Below are 23867 nucleotides of genomic sequence, written 5' to 3'. Positions count from 1 at the left end.
GAGGAGCGGAGGAACAGATGGATGGATGGACGCATGAACGGCTGGGTGAAGGTTTTGAATGTTATGGATGGAGGGAATGGATAGACGAGGAGAAAGCAGGCGGGGGAAAATAAGATGGATGGGTGAAATAGGGACAGAGAGGTTGATGGAAGAATGGATGTGGGGAGAAAGAGGGGTCATGTCAGAGGATTGAGGATAAAGGAGTGGGAGGACGAGAGATGGATGAGCAATAATGGCTGAATGAATGAGAGGGGAGTGTTTATTCAGCTGCTGTATTATACGCTGAAGTGGTAACAGGCAGACACACAGATTGGTAGAGGAAAACTGGAATACAGTCAATCCCTCTGATAAACATTTGCATCTACTCCTTCGCCAAAAGCTCCTCGACAGTAGGCAATTGCACGAAAACGGCACAGACCTAGGAGAAGCTCCATGAAAAAAAACCCAGCTTTTACCCGCAACAAACTGAGTGGACTTAGCGACCAGTCTCGTGTCGCATAGCAACCTCCCTTTTCCACTCGGAGCGTGTATGTGTGGGGCACATACTGTATATATGTGCGTGTGTGTGTGTGTGTGTGTGTCTCCATGATTGTGTTTGTGCAGAGGAGCGTGCCTCCTTGTTGAAGCAGCCTATTAAGGTTTCGAGGATTCTTGATGGAGTTGCAAGGGTCGCTGAAGTGCTTTCCACCTATGCCATTATTTTGTTAGAGAAATGTTTTTGGAACGATTTTCAGCATATGAGCAGTACTTTACTGTCCAACACTTTTTGAAGACATCATGCATTTATTATTTGCATTCATTTCTAATGTTTCTTTAAAGTGCCCCTATTATGCTCTTTCCTGTAAACGATGAAACCCTCTTTATTGTCACATACATGCACACAGCAGAGCACACACGGTGAAATTGGTCCTCTGCATTTAACCCATCCTAGTACTAGGAGCAGTGGGCAGCTATTGTGCAGCGCCCGGGGAGCAATGGGGAGGGGGGGATTGGAGGTGTCCGGTGCCTTGCTCAAGGGCACCACAGCAGGGCCTAGGAGGTGAACTGGGACCTCTCCAAGTAGCAGTCCACTTCCATATTTCAAGTCTGTTCGGGGACTTGAACCGACGACTCTACGATTCCCAGTCCAAGCCCCTACTGACTGAGCCACTGCTGGACGACTGCTGGACAAGTGCTGCTGTAGCGTGTAATATACATTTGTGAGCATGTAAATGGTCTGCAAAGGCTAAAATCCCTAAGTTCACTCAAGAGAGAGTTTTCCCCCCCCACAGTCGCCCCCTGAACCGCCTCAATTTGTCTTCTTTTGATTCCCGTAATTGTGAAATCACTACGTAACAGTCGCGCTTCTATTGGCTAGCGCTCCGACAAAGGGGCGGGACATCTCTAAGTGGACCCCTTTAATTATTTTTTGCGCAAATAAATTAAAGGTGGGATGAAAAACATTTTAAATCAAGATAGCTATATATGCTAGCCACGATGAACAAACATAATATTCAGGGGGTTGTCTAGATATGGTATGAGGGCGCTAACGTCACTTCCGGCCAAATTAACGGCCCCGCCCACTTCTGGTGAAAATAATGCATTAGAGCGAAGCGGAAAATAATAGTTTCGGCATGCCTTAAAGCTGCTGAGTCATATATTGCACCTCAAACAACAAATAAATCCCAAATTACTTTTTCTTTACTTCCTCTACAGAAAAAAGGAGAGTAAAAGAAACGATCTGATTCAGAAATCACAGTTTCAGTGTAAGCCTGCTGCCTGCCACTCGTCCACCGGCAGACCGACCAACTTTTCATATTTTGGGAGTTATTATACAGAAATATTGTTTTCTGGCGTCACTTTAAAATGTTAGGGGGAAAATCGGCATTGGTATGAGGGCCTCGCGCCCCCGTTACCGGATTTAGACAAAACCCTGATGTTGTGTCCCTTAAAAATAAAAGGAGACCATTTTCCAACAAGAAATACTAAAGATAAAAACACTGAGTGAGACATTAGAATAAAACCAACTTTATCTGCTTTCACACTCTTTGCACGGTGTTGCATGCAGCATCCGACAGAACGCACCACATGTCTATTCATTTAAATGTAATGCCGATTGACAGCTGTGGAGGTTTGCTCGGTTGCAAATGAAGGAGGAATTGTCATTATTAATATTCAGATTTATTGCTTTAGTTTGAGTTGAAACCCTTGAGGGGGGATGCCGTCTGATTTATTCCCCCCTAAGCATTCCATCTCTAATTGGACTTTGGTAATGATTAACGGTGCTCCTCCATAGCGACGACTCACTCCCTGCAACCCGACAGAAAATTTCCATCATTGGTAGGAGACTATTGATTCTTTTCGCCGCCTTTTCCAGAGGTCCTTGGATGGAATTTGCTGAAACGCAGCCCTTCTCTCCTATAGAGTTACTACCTTGGCAAAGTATCAGAAGTACATGGCTCATAAGGAGCATAATAGCGTCTGCAATATTTCCATTTGTATCCATCTGTGTCGCACGGTTAGGAAGAGGGGATTGTGAAAGCATGCATACTAATACATGCTATCTTGCAATCGGAGGATGTTTGTGTGGAATAATAATATTCCTTTTTTATTGAGGATTCACAGTCTGCGGGCTGAATGCATTCTCCGACAGGGATCTACGTTTGTGTGTTTGAAGCAGCATCTTTGTCATCTGGCTCTGTCTCTTTGGAGATAAACAGTCGTGTCCTTGGGATGGGAACCATGCTGATGTTTTTCCTTTACGAACTCCCCCTTTACCTTTAAGTCCCTTATTTTTGTGGCAGATCTGAAAGCAGATTGTGAGCCGGGGCCTTTCATCGGCGCGCCGCCTCTCTCCTCTTTGTGTATTCCGATGCAGATTGAAAAGGATTTGCTATAATCTGTAGACACATCACAAGTGTTGATGGCACTGTAAACGGCAAAGGGATTGAAGTTTAATGCATGGACGCCACAAATATGGGTTATCATCATTTCAAAAGCATCTCATCTGTTCAGGAAATGTCTGGAAAAGCAATTAGAAAAGGCCGTCTGTAACCTATAATAAAACAGGCTGATGTTTCTGAAGATACCTGATCTAAGATTTTTTACATTATGCGAAAACTGGCTTTTAAATCAATCATTTGATCCAGCATTTGGTATCATTTTTCTCCTGGTCCCTGAACTTCATATTTATAAAACATCACACAACTGAGCATTACACTCCATTTCAGCTGGATGTGAGTTTACTGTGTTTGTTTGTTTGCTCAGTTTGTTTGTGAACGTTTTCTTTTAAACAGGGGTTTTTACCAAAATGTGTGGACGGTAATTCAGTGTGTTAGCCCAGCGGGGGATTCAGGTAACACGGCGGTGCAGAAAACTTCTCCACCGCTCCAGCTCCCGGTGTGTGAATAACAGATGTTGTGCATTTTGTCTCCACGCAGGCCTTCTTCGTGAAGGACTACATTATGAATCACCCGGAGGACGGCGAGAAGATCGGCCGGCTGAGAGAACTCATGTTCGAACAGGTCTGCATTTACGTGGAGTGTGTGTGCTAATAAGTCGTTTTAAATGTCAGGAAATGAATAAAAACACGTTACAAATGGTGCAAGGATCTGGACTTTTATTGCATATATTACTGTAGGTTTTCCTGTACAACAATTAAGTTGTCCAGTTGTACTCCCTCTCTCAGGTGTGATTAGCTTAGTTAACCCATATTTTTTCCAGATGTGTATGACCGATTAAGACGTTATACAATATTGCATAAAACGTGGCTAAACAAAACACCATTTTTAGTTAAATATGTGAAGTGGAAAGACACTGAATCTATACAATTGTAGGGATTTTTTAAGCAATCATATCTGGAGCAAAGGAGGAAGAAGAAGGACTTAGAGCATTTTATTTCATGTTTATCTCCCATCTCGGTTGTTTTTAACACCAGTGTTTGTTTTGCAGGCACACATCCTGGAGTATGGCCTCGCTGTGCACGAGAAGTTTGTCCCCCAGGACATGAGACCTCTCCACAAGAAATTAGTGGACCAGTTCCATCTGATGAAATCCAGCCTCGGCATACAGGTAAGCTCCTTTGTAAAAAAATCAACCAGGGATTAAAACATCAAGTCAAACAGAAATGATTTAACCTCTGACGGGAGTGCATGCTGTTAGTCACGATAGAACCCCCACCGCTGTGTTTAGACTGTTCTGAGTAAAGGACCCCCTTTTGTCCCCGGTTGAGAAAGCCACCCCTCATTATACACACCACCTTTGATCTGCATTCATGCGTATTTTATTTACATAACTCACGCTGGCTTGAAGAAGCATTTAATCATGTGCACTTCCTCTTTCTCCAACATCAGGAGTTCCCAGCGTATGTGCGTGCGAGCCCAGTGCACTTCACCAACGGGAGCCCGCGAACATGCAGGAACTCGGTGCCCAACATCATCAGCCCCGACGGAGGCAGAGGGGTCGCCAGGCGGAGGTGGTGATCTTTTACTTTACATGTTTGTCTTTCTTTCCTAGGAATGGAAAAAAAATCACCTGGAAAAACCTCTCCCCTTCTGTCTTGATCTCATCCTTTCTTTTCTTGTAACTTTTTCATGTCCCCAACTCGCCTCCTTCTTCCGTTCCCCATCTTCGCAAACAATAAGTTCGGGAGGGGGGGGGGGGGCTGCTGTCTGGCTGGCACCCACAGGGATATTTCTGTGTCTCATCCTGAGCCAGCACTGTGTGTGTGTGTGTGTGTGTGTGTGTGTGTGTGTCTGTGTGTGTTTTTGATGTGTTCACTGACCCCGCCACTCTGTCTACCTGCGACATTCTGCCTCCACAGTCTGATCCCAGCGGGGTTGGTCGGGATGCACGTCACACACACACACACACACACACACACAGACACAGACACACACACACACATACACACCTCAGTCTCCTGGTGACATTTCACGATTTTTACTTTTTGATTTGAGTTTTGATTTCTTTTCCGGGGACACAAAAACAAGGCGCTATTTTTAACAGAAATCATTTTTCAGTGACGACTGCGTTTGTTCTCTAACCTTTCTTTCACACTTTTGGCAGACAAGCATTTGATGAAATGCTGTGATTGCTGCATCGATTATCTTCTTATAATCTGACATTTTCTGTCCACTTCTGTCTCCCCACCCGCCCCCTCCCCGGCCTGCCTGAATTTTTTTTTTTGGTGAGTCAAACCTCTGAAAGCCAATGAAGCTAAATCCCATAAACCTCTGTCTCCCTTGACCGTAATCCCTCTCTCTGTCCTTCGCTCAGTTTCCCCAGCTACCCTGCTGTGAACCGCTACTCCTCGTCCTCTCTGTCGTCTCAGGCCTCCAATGAAGTCAGTAACATCACAGGGCAGTCGGAGAGCTCGGATGAAGTCTTCAACATGCAGGTAATGTCCCTCTCTGCCCCTCATACACACATGCAGGAACCTCTCATGCCTTTCCACACAAAGGATCCTAAAGAAAAACATTTGCCCTTGTGCTCCCTGCAGATTTCACGTGCTGTGTGTTGACATACTTTTCAAACCGCCCTCTTTTCTTTCTTCTCCTCTGACCCTTTCTCTCTTTTGTCCTCTCATTCCGAAAGCTTTGTCCGGACAGGCAAATTGTCGTGATTGTATCAAATAAAGACGCAGTGCTTTGTTCTGTCCGTCCAGGCAGCTTGCTGGAGTTGGGCAGTAATCTAAACTAGATTTGGCCAATTCAGAAAGCTGTCGACAACTGCTGGCAAGCTGTGTGGCGCACCTGGCAGGCCTCGGATAGCAGGAGGCAGGGACGAACACAAGAGAGAAAAAGGGCTGTAGTCAGGGATCTGACTGGAGCTATGACAATATTAATTTTGAACCTCATAGCTTTTATCATATAAATCAAGTACGCTGAACAATGATTCTACAAACGGGTATCATTGCGGATTAATTTTGCTTTATCTTCATCTATTTACTTTAAATCAGATCATCATTTTCAAATGATTGTATATTGAAGAAGGCTTAAAATGAGCCTTTAAGACCCTAAAATGCACAAGAAAATGTAAACTGAGGTAATAAATCAAGTCAAAAGTAGGGATATTTTCTCATAGAACATATGAGAAATTTTGCAAAGTTAAACAAGGTTAGGCAATGCCAGGTGAATTTATTTGAATGGGATTTTAAATAGGAGGTATTTGAAAGTGCTTTACAAAAACAAACATTAAAAGCAAGATAAAGTGCAACAGAAACACTTCAGTTGAGAAAAAGTTCAAGGTATTTCTGCATTGGCTTCTCTTTTATAGGTTACCTTTTGTTCTCATGTCTGTACAGGAAATATAGAGCTCTAACCGTTTTGTCGACCCAACATAACCCCCCCTGTGAAACCACCACATTTTATACGGCTGAAACTGAAAAATAACATGCTAATAATTGAGCTGAAGCGGGGCTAGAGGATACATAGAAAACCTAATCAATAGTAACTTGGATTTAATGACCGAGCAGGTAAAAGCAAATTATAGAATGGAGAGAACAATGTGGTAGGTTTTAAAAAGGTCACCTAATGCAGCTTTATAGACCAAGAAAAACAACACTTGATATAATGAAATCCAATATAGTGTCATATCCCGATATAGACGCTATGTCATGATATTGACCAGCTCTAGCATAACATATGACAATGATTCACAATTTTCTGGTTCATATCAGTGATGTGTTTTTCCTGTTTTTGTCTTCCCACCTACAGCCCAGTCCGTCTACCTCAAGCCTCAGCTCCAACCACTCAGCCTCGCCGAATGTCACCAGCTCAGCCCCCTCCAGTGCCAGAGGTGAGACAGAAGCTCTCCGGCAAGCACTCATTACACAGTGTCTTACACTGTAGGCTGTTAGCTCAGAGGAAGAGGACAGAGGTTCAGCTGGACTCACTCTGAACACGGGGACTGAACCTTTGACCTTTCACTGACACAATGTTCTCTTAAGAAAAACGTTGCGATAAAGTCGGTAAGGTTAGACGACAGCGCCTGAAACACAAGCAGGAGAGGAGCGCGGGGTGGGAGAAGAGAGCAAAAGGAAAGAGATGGGGAAGTTACAGCGAATACAAAATGAGAAATGAAATGGGCTGGAGACAAATGCTGAGATGATTGCAGCTGTGAGGTATTCCTCTTGGACCTCAACACGATATAAAGAGTCCAGCACAAGCCGGGCCCCTCCTCTACGGGGTGGAGTGTGAAAGCCTTCTATTATCTCGCCGTGTTGAAGCGCCTTTCTGCCTGATCTACATCATAAAAAGTATGGCGATATCAGGGATTTTATGGAAGTTTATACACTCCCCTTTGGCTAGAAGCTAGCAGCGGGCGGCGCCCTTATAAAAGTGGCCTCTGTCTACCCATAAAGCCTGCCGAGAGTTATTGCTGGTGGTCTTATCTGAATGAGAGCCAGCGATAGGTATCTCATACTCGCATGATAGCCTTTCCGAGTGCTATCACGTGCGCTAATGGATCGAGATCTACACAGTGGCTAACAGCAGATGAGGGCGAGTGTTCTGCGTGCGTGTGCGTGTGCGTGTGTGTGTGTGTGGGGGCTTTTGTGTGGGCTTTTGTGTTGGGATGTGTTAACGGATGTTTCTGTGTCAAGGTTTAGCATGTGTCTGTGTGTGTTGTAATTGTCCAGTCTATGTGAGGAGGGGAGGGAGGGTGTGTGTGTGTGTGTGTGTGTGTGTGGAGAAGGCAGGCCATTTATCATGTCGTAGAGCTAGTGAGGCTGAAAGAATGGTGGAAAGTCTTGGAGGGAGAAAAGAGATTGGCCTTTCCTGATTGCCAGTGTTTGTGGGTAATAGTCTAACACCTTGCTGTTATTTGGCCCCTTATGTGATACACTTGCTTTTTTGTGTGTTTAAGTGTGTGTGCTAGGGCTCTAACACCTCACGCTGCCATTCCAGGGTCCCCCCAGATGGCAGAGAAACACAAGCATTCCAGAGAAAACGCCTGTCTGTCGCCGAGAGAGCGACCGGTCAGCGCCATCTTCCCCAACCCCCTGGACCCTGCACAGGTGAACACACACACACACACACACACACACATACACACACACACACACACACACACACACACACACACACACACACACACACACACACACACACACACACACACACACACACACACACACACACACACACACACACACACACACACACACACACACACACACACACACACACAGATTCTCCTACACACCCACTGCAGTGTTTTGATGATGTATTTCTTTTTCAAGGCCGGCCCAAAAGTTAGCATGTTAGCTTCGCTCAAGCTGTCCCTCAACCTAAGCAATGGTGTTGTTCCTTTGGATTTTGGTATATTACAGAAAAGAACATTTCATTTTCACATATTAACTCCACTTTCTGATTGTTAAAGCGCAAATTGAAAGTCGAAAGCTAACATTAGGCTACAAAGGAAATACTTCATCGCTGCATTATTTCAAGTCAACACGGCTAAGCTAAAGCCGGCTTATGTTTGGTGTGATGAGGTTGAGTGGTCTCATTTAGCCAGCTTTATGATAAGTAAATACATTCTAGTGATGTAGTTACTGATATATTTAATGTACTAACATTTCTTTAGCTTGTCTTAACCAAAAGAACATTGATTTTATATGAGGTAACTGAAAGTGGTGAAATGCTGACTCATTTCCTGGTTTTAGGACTCATTCCTGAGTTCTCCACTCCTCATAAAGAGTAATAGGAGCTAGGAGGAGCTAATTCAGGCCTAAATGCTGGTTATTCCGGGTCTTTTTACTCCGTAGACAATGTGATGTGACTCATAGGTGAAGCACTGCGTGTAACTCGGTTGGATCATCAGTACTAAAGCCCAAATCCCAAGGTGCATTTTGGGCAAGACACCATGCTTTAAATTCTGCGGGAAAGTCCTGAAGATGACCGTGTGGAGAAATCTTATTATACATTTACACACAACAATATAATACACCATGTTGCTGTGTTGTTGATTTCAGTACAAATCTACTTCTCCATGGCAACAGTGGACAAGGCTAGTGGGTTTTGTAGCATTGAGGGCCGTCTGTGTTTCTATATAAAGCAACTTGGAGAATACAGAGCGAGGAAAACACTGTCCACACTGTAAGCAGATGGACAAACCCGCCCTGGGTGTTGTTGTTTTTCTCAGGATCGTAATGGAGTATTGTTTTCTTTCTCTCACTTTCTCTTTCAGATGGTTGCATTTTTCTAACGGTGCTCACTTGGCCTGATCACATTTTTATTTCTATATTTTCCTTTCAAATTAACTCTCACTAAACCTTACCTTTTAATAAAAATCATAAAGATACAAGTTCGAGCAAAATGACTATAATTCAACAAAGGGAAAAAATAATAATAAATAACAATAACTAACAGTGGATTATATTAATACAAATATTAAATAAAACAATTAATACAAATGCATAAATACCATACAATGTCATGTCATTCAATTATAAAATAGTCAATAAAAACATGGAAAAAATCAATTATATTCCTCTGCAATTTTGGGGGCAGGGTTTTTGAAAGTCATTAAAATATTTCATCAAGCATTATTATTTTATTTGCAAGGTATTTCTAAAGAAGCTATCTACAAAGACCCTTTTTTTCAGATTAAGAAATGTGTGATAGCATTAATTGGAACAAGAAAAACTCCATTCATCTTTCACACTTTGCTCTTTATAATGTAGGGCAGAAATCAAGGTCGTCTTTGTATCAAACTGAATTCCTCACTTCCTACCTACGCAAAAAATGCCTCCTGGACGAGCACACGTGCCATGAGCTGAGATTTGCATTGTTTCAAAAGCGGCAGTCCAGGTTTTGCCTCATTTTGAGGGAAAAAATGGAAACAAAAAAACATTCAGTCCGGCAAGAACAAGCGGCAACAAGAAGAGCAGGATATTGCGTTATCTTCCTTAGCTGAAGGGCAGTATGTAACGCAATCACCCACTCCTGCCTCAGTGATGGCGCCATGTAACAGACAATAATGTGTTTGTTTCTCAAGGCCTCTCATCTCGAGCTTCTTGAAGAAGAATCAGAGGATGAAACCCTCTTTATTGTCACATACATGCACACAGCAGAGCACACACAGTGAAATTAGTCCTCTGCATTTAACCCATCCTAGTACTAGGAGCAGCGGGCAGCTACCGTGCAGCGCCCGGTTCACAGTTCATCTGTTTTTCTTTCCCTGTTTGTGTTGAATCAGAATAATCGTTTGAAGTCTACAGATGTAAGGAGGCCTCGTGATTATTTCCAGCTTTAGATACAAATTGATTATTAGAATCATGGATCCTGTGTGTGTAAAGAGGGGGGATGCTCACACTCTTATAGAAATATCACACAGTTGGACTCAAAGGTCATTCCAAACCATTTCCCTGAATCTGTTGTCGATTTTATTGAATTTCTGAGCAAAGAAAATCCCACCTTTTGATATATATTTGAACAGTCCACTATTCAATTATCTACAGTATCTCACCTTTCACGTTTCCCTCTGTATGTATTCGACTGTAATTTGGACTCTTCCTTGTGTGTGCAGAGAGCTGCTCCTCATCAGATAGGCGACACCACTTTACCAAGGAGTGACCCCAACCTCTCAGCACCAGACAAAGGTAAAACACTATATTTATCCTATTATTTTATACTCTCCTCCTCCATGCGCTCAGGAATATCCACATCTAACCCCTCCGAATGCACTCTCACCTTGCAGGGATTTTGCTTCAGCGGAATAAGGATGATAAAGTGAAATGTGCAGGGTTTTTTCTATTTGTATTATTTTGTAGTTTTTAAGCAAGGACCCTGCATAGAAAATACTATCATCAAAGATAGATAACCTAAAGAATGACATATTAGGGCCCCTTTAAAACATTACGGTGTCTCTACCGCTCTTATGATTGACAATTATTCAAGCAGATTCAAAGAACACACACTTATCACGTTGGGGGTCATCCATCCAGACATGCAGAGTGTGTGTGACTGTTTGTTTTCACACAGCTGCTTCAGTTAGCTCCTCAGGATACACAAACACATATACTCACCCACAGATGCTGGGCTCCATTTTCCTCCGACTCCTAACCAGACAGCCTGTCTAGAACACAGCTTTTCATCTTCCCTTATCCTGAAAAAGTAATAAAATGCCAGCTAGTTTTCCCGCAGCAATGATGGACGTGTGTGACATTCATATGTATGAATTCATATCCATCACGTGAGCTCCCTGGTTGCCATTTTGCTCAGCAAAGACGCGTAGAGATGCCTATTTCATGATTTTCAGGCAGAAGGTATTCCTGTGAATTGAGATTGAAAGCTAACCCCCCCCGTGTGTGAAAAAAGAAGGAAAGATTGAACATTTTGATTGCTTTTTTACAAACTTTTGCGTAAGTGTAAAATGCACATGGGTGTTTTTCATGCTCACACTCACTTTTTGAAATAATTAGGAGGGATTGGAAGAGACACTTTAAATAAAGAGGGAAGAGTGGGGATGTGAGCGCTTCCTTGTGACTCCCACATAAGCACACACCTTTTCATGTGAGAGATAGATGAACTGCCACAATATGGTGACATGACACCTTCACGCACACGACAACGATGTAAGGTGCGAAAATTTACACAATACCTGCGATCAGGAAAGTGTTGTTTGTCACATCTTCTGCTTTCAACCATAAATTAAGACTTCCTATGCTAAATATAGAGGTATTAAAATACAACGCCCACTTGACTATAGTTCACATTGAACTTAAACGAAAATCAAGCGAGGGTAAGGGCTGGGATAAGAAGTGAGCTAGGAAAAATCAACTATCGAAACCGATGTTCCTTTTTTCTATTAATGACAGGAGGCAGAATTGATCCTCGCACCGGTTTCACTCACAAACAGAACGAATAATTGTGTCTCCCAGAGTTATGTTACGCTCAGGTTTTTGGATAACAAAAACAAAGGAGGCTAGCAAATCTAAAGTGTGATCTCCAAAATCCAGATTTTCAGCCCTGCACACTAACAAGAGTACAGATAAAATGGGGAAATACAGAAACATGTTGTATAAAATAACCAAAAGCTCTTTAGGGATAGATAATGTTGGATCTTGTTACTCATCAGAAGCCATTACATAATACACCTTATGTTCCACTCCATCTCAGGCAATGTATACCCTCTTCCCTTTCGTGTGAACCCAGGGTTTTCCCTCCAGAGAACCACATGTGTTCTGAATGCATCACCAACCCCTGATAGTCTGCTTCCATTCATCCCACCATGTGTTGTCCTGTGTGATCCCATAACCTGTTGAAGTGACTTGTGATGTTTCTGTGTGCCATAAGTGAGAGCCATGTTCAGTAGCTGGAGCCTAGACAGTGTCAAAGTGGGCGCTCCATCCATCTCTGACTCTCTGGGCAAATTGCAATGCCCTCCTGTACCTCCTAGGCCACCGTACTCAGGTAATGTGGAACGATCGGCGTGAATTCTCCCATGAAGAATGGTACTAATTTTCCACTCCGGCTTTTGACACCTGGTGCTTCCTCCACCTCCTCCTACTATGACTTTTGTTCCCCAATCTGAGGCCCTCAGCTACTGTTTCCTGGCTTGCTGCTGCTAGTATCACCCACACACATGATGGCAACAACATTTTCTGTACTAAAGGGCTTTGAAATGCTGATATTTGCTTGTCTGAATGTCTCTTAGGACTCTCTGAAGTCGATCTTGATTGAAATTCCAGTCAATTCATGGCTCTTCTTTCTCCCTTTCAACGTCAGATTTCCCCACCATCAACTCAAACTGTATTTTAGTTGTTTACTTATTTACAGATGCGATAGACTTGACTTATTCCCGAGTGCGCTCTGATATAGTGGATTACACAACAGACTAATAAGCAGATGAAGTCCCCACGCACACTTTCCTTCTCGCCCTCATTCCACCGTGCAGTAGCAGCTGTTGGATGTAGAAACAGCTTAAGGCAGACCTGCAGAACATCACATTTGATTCATGGATGCTTTAAGGCAGCCACTGGCCCTCTCAGCTCTATGTGTGAATGTTTGCATGACTCACGCTGTGTCATCCTGGTGAAAGGAAAGTAAACGGTTGCCTAATTTGAATTTCTTTCCCCTCTGTGTCTTTTCTGGTTGTCAGCAGGCTCCTCGGCTAAAAACATGAGGTCGCAGTCTCCCGTCTCCGCTTCCAGATCGCCGCAAAAGGTTGGTTGCTGTCCCCCGCCTCCTCTGTCCGTTTGAAGTGTCTTATTTCTCTCTTTCCCCTCAGACAGCCTGACCTTGCTTAGCGACAGCCTTGGGAGGACTTTATCCTACACCGCTAACATCTTACCGGCCCGCTCCAGGGTCTTTATCCCGCTCTGTGTCAACCCCAGGCCTGGGAGCTTTGCATTAGTGTTCAGTGAAGCTGCTAACCGCTACACTGTTTTTTTTTTTATGACACAGCTCTCCCAAAGAGCACTCAAAACGAAAGTTGCTGGAGGGCTATCATCGTATTAGCTAAATGTAAACCTGGTAGGCTCCAAGTGTCACCCACTGAGTCTTAAATCAAACTCTGAGAGGATGGCTCCTGGCTTGCTCGCCAAAATATTGATTAAAAAACGGGTGGATTTATTCGACTTCACTCCATGTACTGGTCAGTGACTCAAACTAAGGTTGACCCCTATTTGTAATGTTCCTTTAGTATTGTTGCTACGAGACAGGCTTGTCTGCTGTACTGATTGTTCCCTTCAGCGTCTCTAAACTTAGATGTGCTAAATTTTTGGCAACCTCTGACCTCAAGATATTTAAATATTTGTTTGCAGTTGAACAGATTACTCTCACTTTGTCTCCTAGCGCTGATTGGTCTCTAAAAAGCATCTTTGTGGTTAATACCAGTTTACAGAAGCAGAAAACATGCAGGAAAGGTTAACCAGGTGCTTACTGAGCTTTTAACAACCGGTAAAAAGTTGCTTTCTCACTGCTAACTGTTATCATGTTTGTGTCACAAGCAACAATGCTAAGCTCCTCTGCTTCGTTTCGGTGTCTTCTCACATGTGAGGAGAGTGTGTGTGTGTGTGTGTAAGAGCGTGAGAGTCTGGAAACCAAGGTTTGAGTGACAGCTCAGCACTCAGCATGCTCTGTCAATCAGATTCGTGCGAGTGTGCGTGTCGGCACGTTTGTGTATGGCAGTAGAAGAGGCCTGGAGCGAGGTAGCATGCTGCCCATCAGAGCACAGCCAGAAACGGGTCCTCCGTGGACCTGCAGCAGGCCACATGTTCTGGCACACACTCCGAACACACACAGTCAGTGTAGCCGGGGGCCCATTACCACACCACAAAGCCCAGGACTTGCAGATGACACATGGTGCTGCAGTGTAGAAGCGATATTCAGTGGTAACTTCTCTCTGGAGCACTGGGTCAGGAGTTTGGAACTGCTTGTCGGCACTTTATTAAACACATGGGTTTCCATCACGCTCGGCCCACATGTGAGAAAGGGTTTCTCCAGTCGTGCATGTCAAATGGATACATCTCTTAATGCGTGCCCCGCGTAGCATGAACAATACAATCCTACTGATCAATTGTATACTCGACTACATCCAATTAAGTTTTAGCAGATATAACGGCCGCATGGTGTAATTGCTTAGAAAAACATTTTGATGAGTGATGGTGTTTTTGAGGGGGGCATATTGTGTTTTTTCGTCTCGGTGCACAGGGCCGCTTGATGGAGTGTAAAAACCTGTCCCTCTCAATCTGTTCACCGACTCTCCCTTTGGTGAAGTATTTATCGTTGCTGCAGGGCTGTGTCAGCACACATGTTGGAGACAGCACAATATGGCCGCATGCTTTCCATGATTCTTCAATAATGCCATATTGTTTTTTTCAAGGCTTTAAATGATGTGTTTTTGGGGAAATTATAGTTCCTTTTACTTCTCTAAAATAAAGATAATAAGAATAAAATAATACAAATCCACTCTTTAGAGAGAACTTACAGAGTATTGAGAAAAAACTGCTTGACAATTGATTTCATTTTCAGTAATGCTTAATCTACTCCATGAATTGAAAATCCCCCATTTATTTCACGGGAAAAAATAGCATTTATTTTTCTAGTTTCTGCTTTTGAGGCAAATAGCTTTCTGTACATCTAATAAAGATTGAAAAGGATTTATATTCATCAACCATTTATAATATGTCTGTCCCTCTCAGACTGTGTTATGTGCAGTTTTCACAATTCATTTTATAGACCAGACCATTTGATTAAAAGTAATTAGAGAATGATCGATGATTAAAATAACCGTTCGTTGCAGCTTGAGTTTGCTGACACTGTTAGAAGAAGAAAAGCAGCACATTACTGTTACCAGAGAAAATCTTGAAACAAGTAACGCGTGGCTTTAATGGTTGCAAAAAATAAGCGTTTTAGAATCTATTCAATTGAAAAATTGATAATACAAACATGTATAATAATTCATTTTAAGGGGTAAGAAGTCAAAAAGGTTGTGAATTACTACAATCAAAGAAATAGTATTTGATCTTCATGTTTCTCTCCCACCAGACCACAGTGCCACCCTTCACCCCCTCGCCCACTGAGTGCCAGTCCACCAGCCTGGTGTCCAGCTCCCCCGTGCTCTCGGGCAGCTACAGCAGCGGCATCTCGTCCCTCAGTCGCTGCAGCGTGTCAGAGGCGTCGGGCACAGAGCTGCCTGCAGGCGACCACCTGCCCCACCCGCTGGCCCCTCCCTCCACCATGCCAAACTCCGTCTCCAGCAGCTCCGACGAGCCCATCCGCAGAGAGAACAAGACGCCTCCCCCCTACAGCGTGTACGAGAGGAACAACCCCCGCAGGCCCGTGCCGCTGCCCCACAGTCTCTCCATCCCCCCACAGGTGGACCCCCCCGCCCTGCCACCCAAGCCTCACCAGCTCCGCACAGGCAGCATGAAGCTGGACGGAACCTCCGACCCTCGAGTCCCCAGACCAAGGCCTCTGCCCAGGAAGGTGTCCCAGCTATAGGTGGGGCCGGTCTGGAGAAGAAACACACTGGCGTATTTTGCACTTTTCTACTGGGCACTCACTTGTTTTTATTTGTGATCTTCAGTTTGGCATTCCTGCTCTACACTCCAATAAAAGACCTACAGATTAACAGGCAGACAAAAGAACGACTGAAGAAACTGCCAAACAAGGACAGTTTCTTTTTGTATTTACTAGAGGGCATTGACTTTGACTTGGTCATTCCGCACTTTTAGCTCTAGTATGTATAATAGGTCACCAAGCAACATATGTTTACCAGAACACACTAGAAAAACACAGTTTTGATAGATGTAATAATCTCAAATATATGTATATTGGTATATATGAGAATTGTTTTTGCCTTAAGTATTGGAAACAGAGTCTTTTATCCGTGAGTCTTGCACGTTTTCTTTTTTTTTTTATGACTCAGTACATTTGTATACTATATGGCTATAAAGGTGCTAGAGACCTCGAGTATGCATTTCAGTAAAGTGTAGTAGATACGGGTGTGTTCCCATAGTCATATCCACGTAAGCAATGGTACAAATAATTACTATTCCTTTAGAAAAAAAGCTGCCATCTTTTAAAATTAATTCTATTCAAAAGTACCTTTTTCAAGCAGCAATTTTAAAAGTTTAGTAACAACAATTTTGAGGCTTATTTAACTTCACACTGTTTTATATAAATCAGAAGACAAAAGAGGTTTTCAGTGGGAAGTTGCCACCTTTACAAACCACTCTACTGCCCTTTGTTCTCTAGAAAAAAAGTTTAAAACTTACCAAAAATGTCCCCAATTAATAATGAAATCATGGGTCAGGACCAAACCGAGGAAAAACTGTTGCATTTGCATGCTTTGCCTTTTGACCATTGCAATTTATGTGAACACACCCTATCCCTCCTGCATGATGTACATGACAACAGATCTTTAGGTGGGGTTACCAAGTATTGTGCCAAAGGAAAATGTACAATGTGGTGTAAAGAAACTTTTTTTTAACTGGGGTCTGAAATCAACACAATTGGAAAAATACTTTATTAAGAAAGAATTCACATTTTTACCCAAAAGTCCAAATTAAACTGTAACACGAGACAAGCACAAACAAGATTGTGACCATAACTGTTATCATGACCTCTCTATTTGACAAAGCAGTAATTGGAACAGAGTCTTCACTGTCAGCCGTCACCTTAAACACACAAGGACTGACACTCTATTGAAGAAATATTTACAAACTAATCATTGTCAAATATTTGTACAGTTGAGATTTACTTTGTGTTTGATTAAAAAGATGGACGTGAGTTGACTGTACGATATGAAGTTGTTCAGGTCAACCACAATGCATTGCTGCAGTGAAGTAAGTGTTCTGTTGCAAGCACATTTTTACATTGTTTTGTAAAATAGAGGGCATAAATCTATTCCGTGCACCAATATCTTTTGGGGCGGGGGGGTTGGGGGTTAGCTTTAGTATTGTTTGTATGTTACATTTTTGTATGGTTAATTTCCTTTTTGATTTGTTGTGAATTTTTGAGATTAAATATTCACATTAATCAGTACTTGAGAACCTGTAAATTATATGATGAGATTAATGTAAGTATGCCAAATATACAATTTGTGTATTACAATTAATGTAAATATTGTGTTTTTAACAAAATGTAGCTATAACAATTTACAGCTTTGAATGTAATGTTGAAGCAGCAAATTATTATTATAAATGTTCAAACTTTTATGGTTTTGTGAGTGTAGAAAAACTAAGGTCATGCATAATGACACCTAACACATTTACAAGTTCAATAAACTGCCCTATGTAATACATCTGGACTGATTTCTACGTTATAAGACCTGGCATCTTAGTATTTGTGTGATTTCATCAGGTGTTCGATGTTCACTTCAAATCACTATCCCGGTGCTGCAGAGTTTATAAAGGACAAGAAATAATGTACCCCGAGTAATTAATTCAAATAGCTTGACTCTGGCTCACTTCTACTCTAGAAAGAAAGTGATTTAAAGAAGGACGAGCAAATGTGGGCGGGAACCCTATGACTGTATATCCATCACCATTTGAAAGCACATTTCGTTAGTGAGAAAGGTTTCTTCATACTTGAAATTATAAGATTTACAGTAGTACTATCCTTGCTCTCCACCACCTAGGAGAGGAGTCAGGAGTAATTTACAAACCTCCAGGGCACTTATTTTCAGTTGTAACATTGCATGGTGCAAATACAGCATAGAACATGACATCTTACATAATAAAACACAATCACAATTATTTAAAAAACAACAGCAATCATTAACAACAGGATAAGGGTCTATTCAAGTAACACAAATCAGGGAAATAACGAGATGTTCAAATGTTATGTTAGTTCTTCAAACCAGGGAAGCGGGGCTTAGAATGACACACATTTGATGCCACGTGGGTCTTGCTGTCAGCTGAAATCTGATTGGTTGTTTACCAGGTAACCGTCGCAGGTGCTGTCATCAACTGCAGTTGATGGCGGAAGTTTCTGGGCGACGAAGTGTCTCTTTTTAATAAGATAGTAATTGTCGACACCAGTCCACCCTTCCACAGCACCCATGACAAAGGCTGTCTTTTACATAAGCTTGAATTTATAAACGTTGATAAAACAACCGTTAAATAAAACCGAATGAAAATGAATTGGTTCTTCAGGAAAACATGGCTAACATGAGAGGCTTTCCTGTGTGTTACCTGGTCGAGAGCTATTTGACAGCGCTTACAAACGAGGAATTAAGCAGTAAAAGTGCAGGAGAACAACAGGTATGTGTCCATTGAATAATAAACGTGTAGAAATTATTTGGAATAGGCGAGAAAAAAAACCCGCCACTTGATACATTGATAGGGAAACTATGAATGACAAGTTTATTGTTTTGCAAAAAGCAGTAGGCTATACTTAAAACTATGATAAATCCGTGTCTATGTCGGTCTGACATTCCATTTTCATAGTCCAAAACTTTGGTTAATGCCCAAACATGTTTTAATTTAGACAAGATACAAACACGATAAGCTAACGAACCTGCTAGAAATGAGCATTGCGCATCCCTTTGTCGCTCAGAGCAGCTAGCTGGACTTGGTGTATGAACACTGTGACTGTAGTCTTGTTTTTGGAAAGAAAGAAAGATCAATATCTATGACATAAAGGTACAAATGGGCAATTTTCACAGTAGACATTTGGACCTGCACAGTAGGAAAAGCACATTTGTAATTAATGATGGCGCAGTTCCATTAAGTTTAGCATTTAGTCACCCGCTCATTAAAGTAATCAGGAACACCTGTGCTCTTTTCCAGCACTAGTCAAAATGTCTAATTTGGGAATGTCCTGTTATTGAAATATTATTTTGGCCTTCATGTACTGTATAATTAATGTCCAATGTGGTCTACTTGCGTGTGCTTTCAGGTCAGAAAATAATAGTCTCTTACAACACTTCAAAGTATTTGGGTTATGCTGCACCAAAGATACTATTTATACACACCAAACAATGGTTTACATACAATTGCGACCCTTTTCATGTCCTTTTCGTTTAGATGGTATTCAGACTCCGCCACAAATCTCTTTTACATAAAGATGTAATTGGCCCAATTGTTAATCTGCTCCTCTTCATATATCTATCATCCTTTTGGCATCCACTGCCATGCCTTTAAAGCCTGTAGAAATCTCCCTCTGGTGCACATGTGGCACAGCCGCTGTTGGTGAGTTACTGGTTTGTGATAAAAGAAGACACATTTACACAAGGGAGAAGTTCCCTGTTCATCTCATAGCATTAAAAAACCCAACCAGCACAACAGTTGTGTGTTAATGGAACACTGCTGCTTGACCGAGGGACCTTGAACAATAGTAAATTGTGTTTGTGCGTGTGTGTGTGTGTATTCCCTCAGTCTCCAGCCTACGAACACGCGGTGCGGGGTGATTGGAAGGCGAGCACACTTCACCTGTCAGCAGCCATCATAATTGTTGGTGGACGGCTGTAATTTGACAGCAATTATCATGTCAGGAATGAATTCTCGGCTCATCGCAGTCTCCTTGCAACAGAGGGCGCATATTGCAGCGACGGGAATGACATGCCTCTGCCATTCAGCGAGCCTTGGTGTATTGTTGTCGCTTATGAACCTTCACAGGCTTGTCATATTGCCCATTATTGAGAGAAGAGCGGTGTTCTGCTTGTAGTGGTAGCAAACAAAGCGTGTCCTGGTTGTAAGCAAGCACAGATAGCTTCCTTGCTTACAACAAAAGGAACCGTAGCTGGAAGGCACAGCGCTGTAATAACATGTAAATATTATGAACCTGCAGAGCTCCCTGTAATTGCAGAGATGTCTCTAAAAGATGCAGCATTCATTATATCCAGCACTGTAGAACAGTTTAGCCCTATTAAAAAAGCACTAAACATCCTCGGATTGTAGCATTCATGGGTGATGATGCACAATTATCAGGGGAAAGGCAGTGCTAGGTATTAATTTAAAGTTGCCTGGGGCGAGTTTTGGAGAACATACAGCCGCAGAGAAAGCCAAGGTGTTTGTCTCACTCTGCAAATCTCTCCTGGGAGAGGAGATGCTGGAGCAGCTCTGCAGGGAGTAAAGAAGCTCCATCTCAGAGGCACACTGTGGAGAAGTTTCAAAGAGGACTCGTAAGAATAGATGCCGTGTTTTATCTCTCTGCTCCACTCGCATATCTGCTCTGTTGTGTTCAGCAGCTTATGGGAGTTTCAACCTGACAGCTTCAAATACTCCAGGTTGTTTTTAATAGCACGATGAGTGAAGTTTAATTTCTTGACTCCTGCTGTCCTTAGAGGAAGACGATTGCCTCAGCTGAATGAGGAGTTGACGACTAGTTTTTAAATGCTTTGAATGCTGAAGAAGAGTACGAGACAAAAAGCGATCAAGGGAATGCAGGCATGTGTATTCTGGGAACTGCGTACTGTTTTTCTTACTGCAGAGTGGTCCTGTATCTGTGTCCAGGAAAGTGTAGCACGGTGTTGAACTTTAGTTAAAAGCAGTTATCCTTTATCACATTTTTTGGCCAATTAGGTTTGACTGCAAAAGAAAGAAATACTAACCGGTGCTAAAGGAATAATCTGATCAGAAAGCCCCTTTTTTGTCAATCCAATAATAGCCAGTACAGCATATACACGCTTAGATTCATAAAGATGTTTACACGTTTAAGAAAGAGTATAAAGTGTAAACGTATATAATCTAGATGTACTTGTAACAGATTACATCTTTGCAAAGTCAGAGCAACACAGGTGGTATATTCATATTTTATGTTCTTTATATTTTAATCGTATAATGGTTCTTTAAACATCATTTTTTAAATAATTATTTCATTTTTGGTCATTTTCTTACAACTTATGTTCTTTAACTGTGTTTTATTGTATGCAAACCTGTTCCTGTTTCTGTGAGACTGTACCTGTAACAGCATTTTTCCTAAAATATTTAAATATTGCTCTGTATGCTCGGCCCATGCCGTATGCGTCTGGAGACTCTCTTATCCAGCACTTGAAACACTCCGCAGCAGTTCTCACATTATCATACGACCCTCTCCTTTTCAGTGATTCCTCCTCTGAAGGTCAGCAAGTGGCGACCCTGTTTACTAAGCCTTCGTACCCACCGAGGGTCCTCGATCACGACTTCAACTCCAACCCCCGTCAGTCTGCCAGCAGGAGCAGAGGGCAGCTGCACCAACACTTGCATCAGACGACCCCTGCTAAAAGGTAATCTTTTGTCCTCAGCTAACGTGAGGCTGTCACCCACCTTGATTGTCTGTGGGGGTGTATGTTAAATTAAATGCTTGGCTCTGTGTGCCTCCGCTCTCCTGGGTGATCGCCTTAGTTCTGCCTGGGTGGTTTCCAGTGTGCAGAGGCCTTTCTGGTTTCTCCTACACACATGAATACACATAAGGTCAGGTGAGATTTTGAAGGGTTGGCCCCGTACGGGTTTGCTGTTACAGCTCAGGGCAGGAAGGATGGCACTCTGAGGGCAGTGGGGAAGTAAACCCCTGTCAGTATAAAGTACTTTGTGCTGGAGAAGCTCGAGTTGGAGTAAAAAGGCTTAAGGGGAATTGCGCTGTGGAGAGTGATGTAATTGGGACAATATTCCAAGTTAAAAACGAACAGACCAAGCTTCCTCTGGGAGCGTGACCTTTGTAGGATGTTGTTTCTTGCCTTGGTGTCTGCTAGCCAATCTGTAATTTAGCTGTAGAGCGCAATCATTTGTCATACGATCTCAGTGGCATAATGCATACATTTTATTTCAGAAAATGAGCACTTCTGCCTCATCAGTCTGTCCGTGTTTTACACAGTATAACATGTCTAATTTACCCACGCAGTGGACTAACATAATATATTGGGTAATAAGTCAGCTAAATGAAAGTGATGAATGCAGTGACAGATTGTAAATGTTTCGGAGTGGGCTTTTCTTTGGTTGTTTGACATGTTTCTACTGTTGTTAAGGTAGCCTTTAACTTAAAATGTGTAGCCATGTCAGTGCTAGCTAAACTGGTTATTGTTCCTTCATATTTGGCACCAAACATTTTTCACCACAAAGAAAAACAAACCATTGACAAGAAGATTAACTCCATAGAAAAAGCCATGGGTTTATCCAGGCAGCAGCATTCAGACAGACTACAGAATAATCAGTCATTTAGAAGTTGCATGAAAAGATGCAAAAAAAAAGGGGGTTGAGTGGAACCTATAGGCGGCACGTTTCACAATGCAAACTGCAGTGTACATTTGTTTCGAACCATCAAAACCATTTGTAGATTGAGGTTAAAGAAAAGGATCTGTTTGGTAAAACGGGTTAGGGTTTTTTTCTGAATGGATTTTTATATTTAGGAATTGTATGCACTAGTATCCAATAATTATCATTTTTGTGGCATACAGACCCTTGACTTAGAGCTTGACATCAGAGCTAACAGCAGCTGGAAAGCTACGAGCAGCTGCATGTAACTCTCCTGAAATTTACAGAGTGGTTATGACTTTTCGGCAGAGTTCAACTACAGCAGCTAACCTGCTGCCAAAAGTGGAGCAGAAACTCCTTTTCTTTTGCCTTTTACTCAAACTTTCCATTCCACTGCTTGTTTACACTGCCCTCAAATTGTAAATTGTGTTTCCAAAGAAAACACTGTCAGGATTTACAATAGCACCTGGGTATGTGGGGTGGGTGGTGGTGGGTGGGGGGGTGTGCGGCGTCTGCCAGCAGGGGGTTAGCCATGGGAAAGATAATGCACTGCTTGAGCACGCATGGTTTGGTTCCTGCAGGAGAATGACTTTACTGGGCTATTACCGCTCCAGCTAGACGGCACTGAATTGTTCCTTTGTTCTGTCGGTGAGGCTCTGAGGGGGGGGGGGGCTCTCTGAAGGAATTCCTATTGATTTTTCTGGTCATGTCATCAACTTGTATGTGGTTTAAATCGTGACTTGTGTTTTCTCATCGGCTCCCCAAGGTTCCTTCCCTGGAAGACGGGGAGATTAAAAGCTGGTGTTACAACTTGGTTTATAGATGTATAGTTTAGCCCTTTTGAATCTTGTGTATCAACGCTTATGACAGCTAATATGAGCAAACCACATGTTTAATGTAATGAAATTCCAAACAAACATGGCTATGTAACGGACATTACTGTCTATTTCCTGATTTAGCAGCCCTTCTCCACGTGTGGTACTATCACATGCCACATACACGGTAATTACGTTTATTGTATGTGAGGGCTGAAGAAATGTATTGTGTCCTCCCTTCAGTTCTTTATAAAGGAATACTCCTGTTAGGATATTTTATGAACAACAGAAACCCGATACTCCCGTACTCCAGCTTCTAAAGAGACATGTGAAGACGCATTGTAGTAGTCGAACCCGCTGAAGACACATTGTAGTAGTCGAGCCCGCTGAAGACACATTGTAGTAGTCGAGCCCGCTGAAGACACATTGTAGTAGTCGAGCCCGCTGAA

At 42.5% G+C, this 23867-nt stretch overlaps 1 protein-coding gene and 1 long non-coding RNA gene across 9 annotated transcripts in view; both read left to right on the top strand.

Moving 5' to 3' along the window:
* dock4b (dedicator of cytokinesis 4b) overlaps positions 1-17731 on the top strand; it is a 105414-nt gene extending 87683 nt beyond the window's left edge. For 2 of the 8 annotated variants that reach the window (XM_063905679.1, XM_063905675.1), the window contains 10 exons: positions 3420-3503; positions 3931-4050; positions 4332-4453; positions 5257-5377; positions 6696-6777; positions 7887-7996; positions 10510-10582; positions 12279-12395; positions 13087-13148; positions 15474-17731. In XM_063905679.1, the coding sequence (XP_063761749.1) occupies positions 3420-3503; positions 3931-4050; positions 4332-4453; positions 5257-5377; positions 6696-6777; positions 7887-7996; positions 10510-10582; positions 12279-12395; positions 13087-13148; positions 15474-15929 (1347 nt within the window). In that variant the 3' untranslated portion in view covers positions 15930-17731. Of the gene's footprint in view, positions 1-3419; positions 3504-3930; positions 4051-4331; positions 4454-5256; positions 5378-6695; positions 6778-7886; positions 7997-10509; positions 10583-12278; positions 12396-13083; positions 13149-15473 lie in introns of all 8 variants that reach the window. The other 6 variants (XM_063905678.1, XM_063905674.1, XM_063905677.1 and 3 more) reach the window with 5 other exon arrangements.
* A 705-nt stretch (positions 17732-18436) lies between these two features.
* LOC134878948 (uncharacterized) overlaps positions 18437-23867 on the top strand; it is a 77069-nt gene continuing 71638 nt past the window's right edge. Inside the window, exons 1-2 of the long non-coding RNA XR_010167753.1 lie at positions 18437-18694; positions 21478-21639. This is a non-coding gene — a long non-coding RNA (uncharacterized LOC134878948). The remainder of the gene's footprint in view (positions 18695-21477; positions 21640-23867) is intronic.

Source organism: Eleginops maclovinus, chromosome 17 (genome assembly GCF_036324505.1).
Source record: "Eleginops maclovinus isolate JMC-PN-2008 ecotype Puerto Natales chromosome 17, JC_Emac_rtc_rv5, whole genome shotgun sequence".
Taxonomy (NCBI): Eukaryota; Metazoa; Chordata; class Actinopteri; order Perciformes; family Eleginopidae; genus Eleginops; species Eleginops maclovinus.
This window is presented reverse-complemented; position numbering and strand designations above follow the sequence as displayed.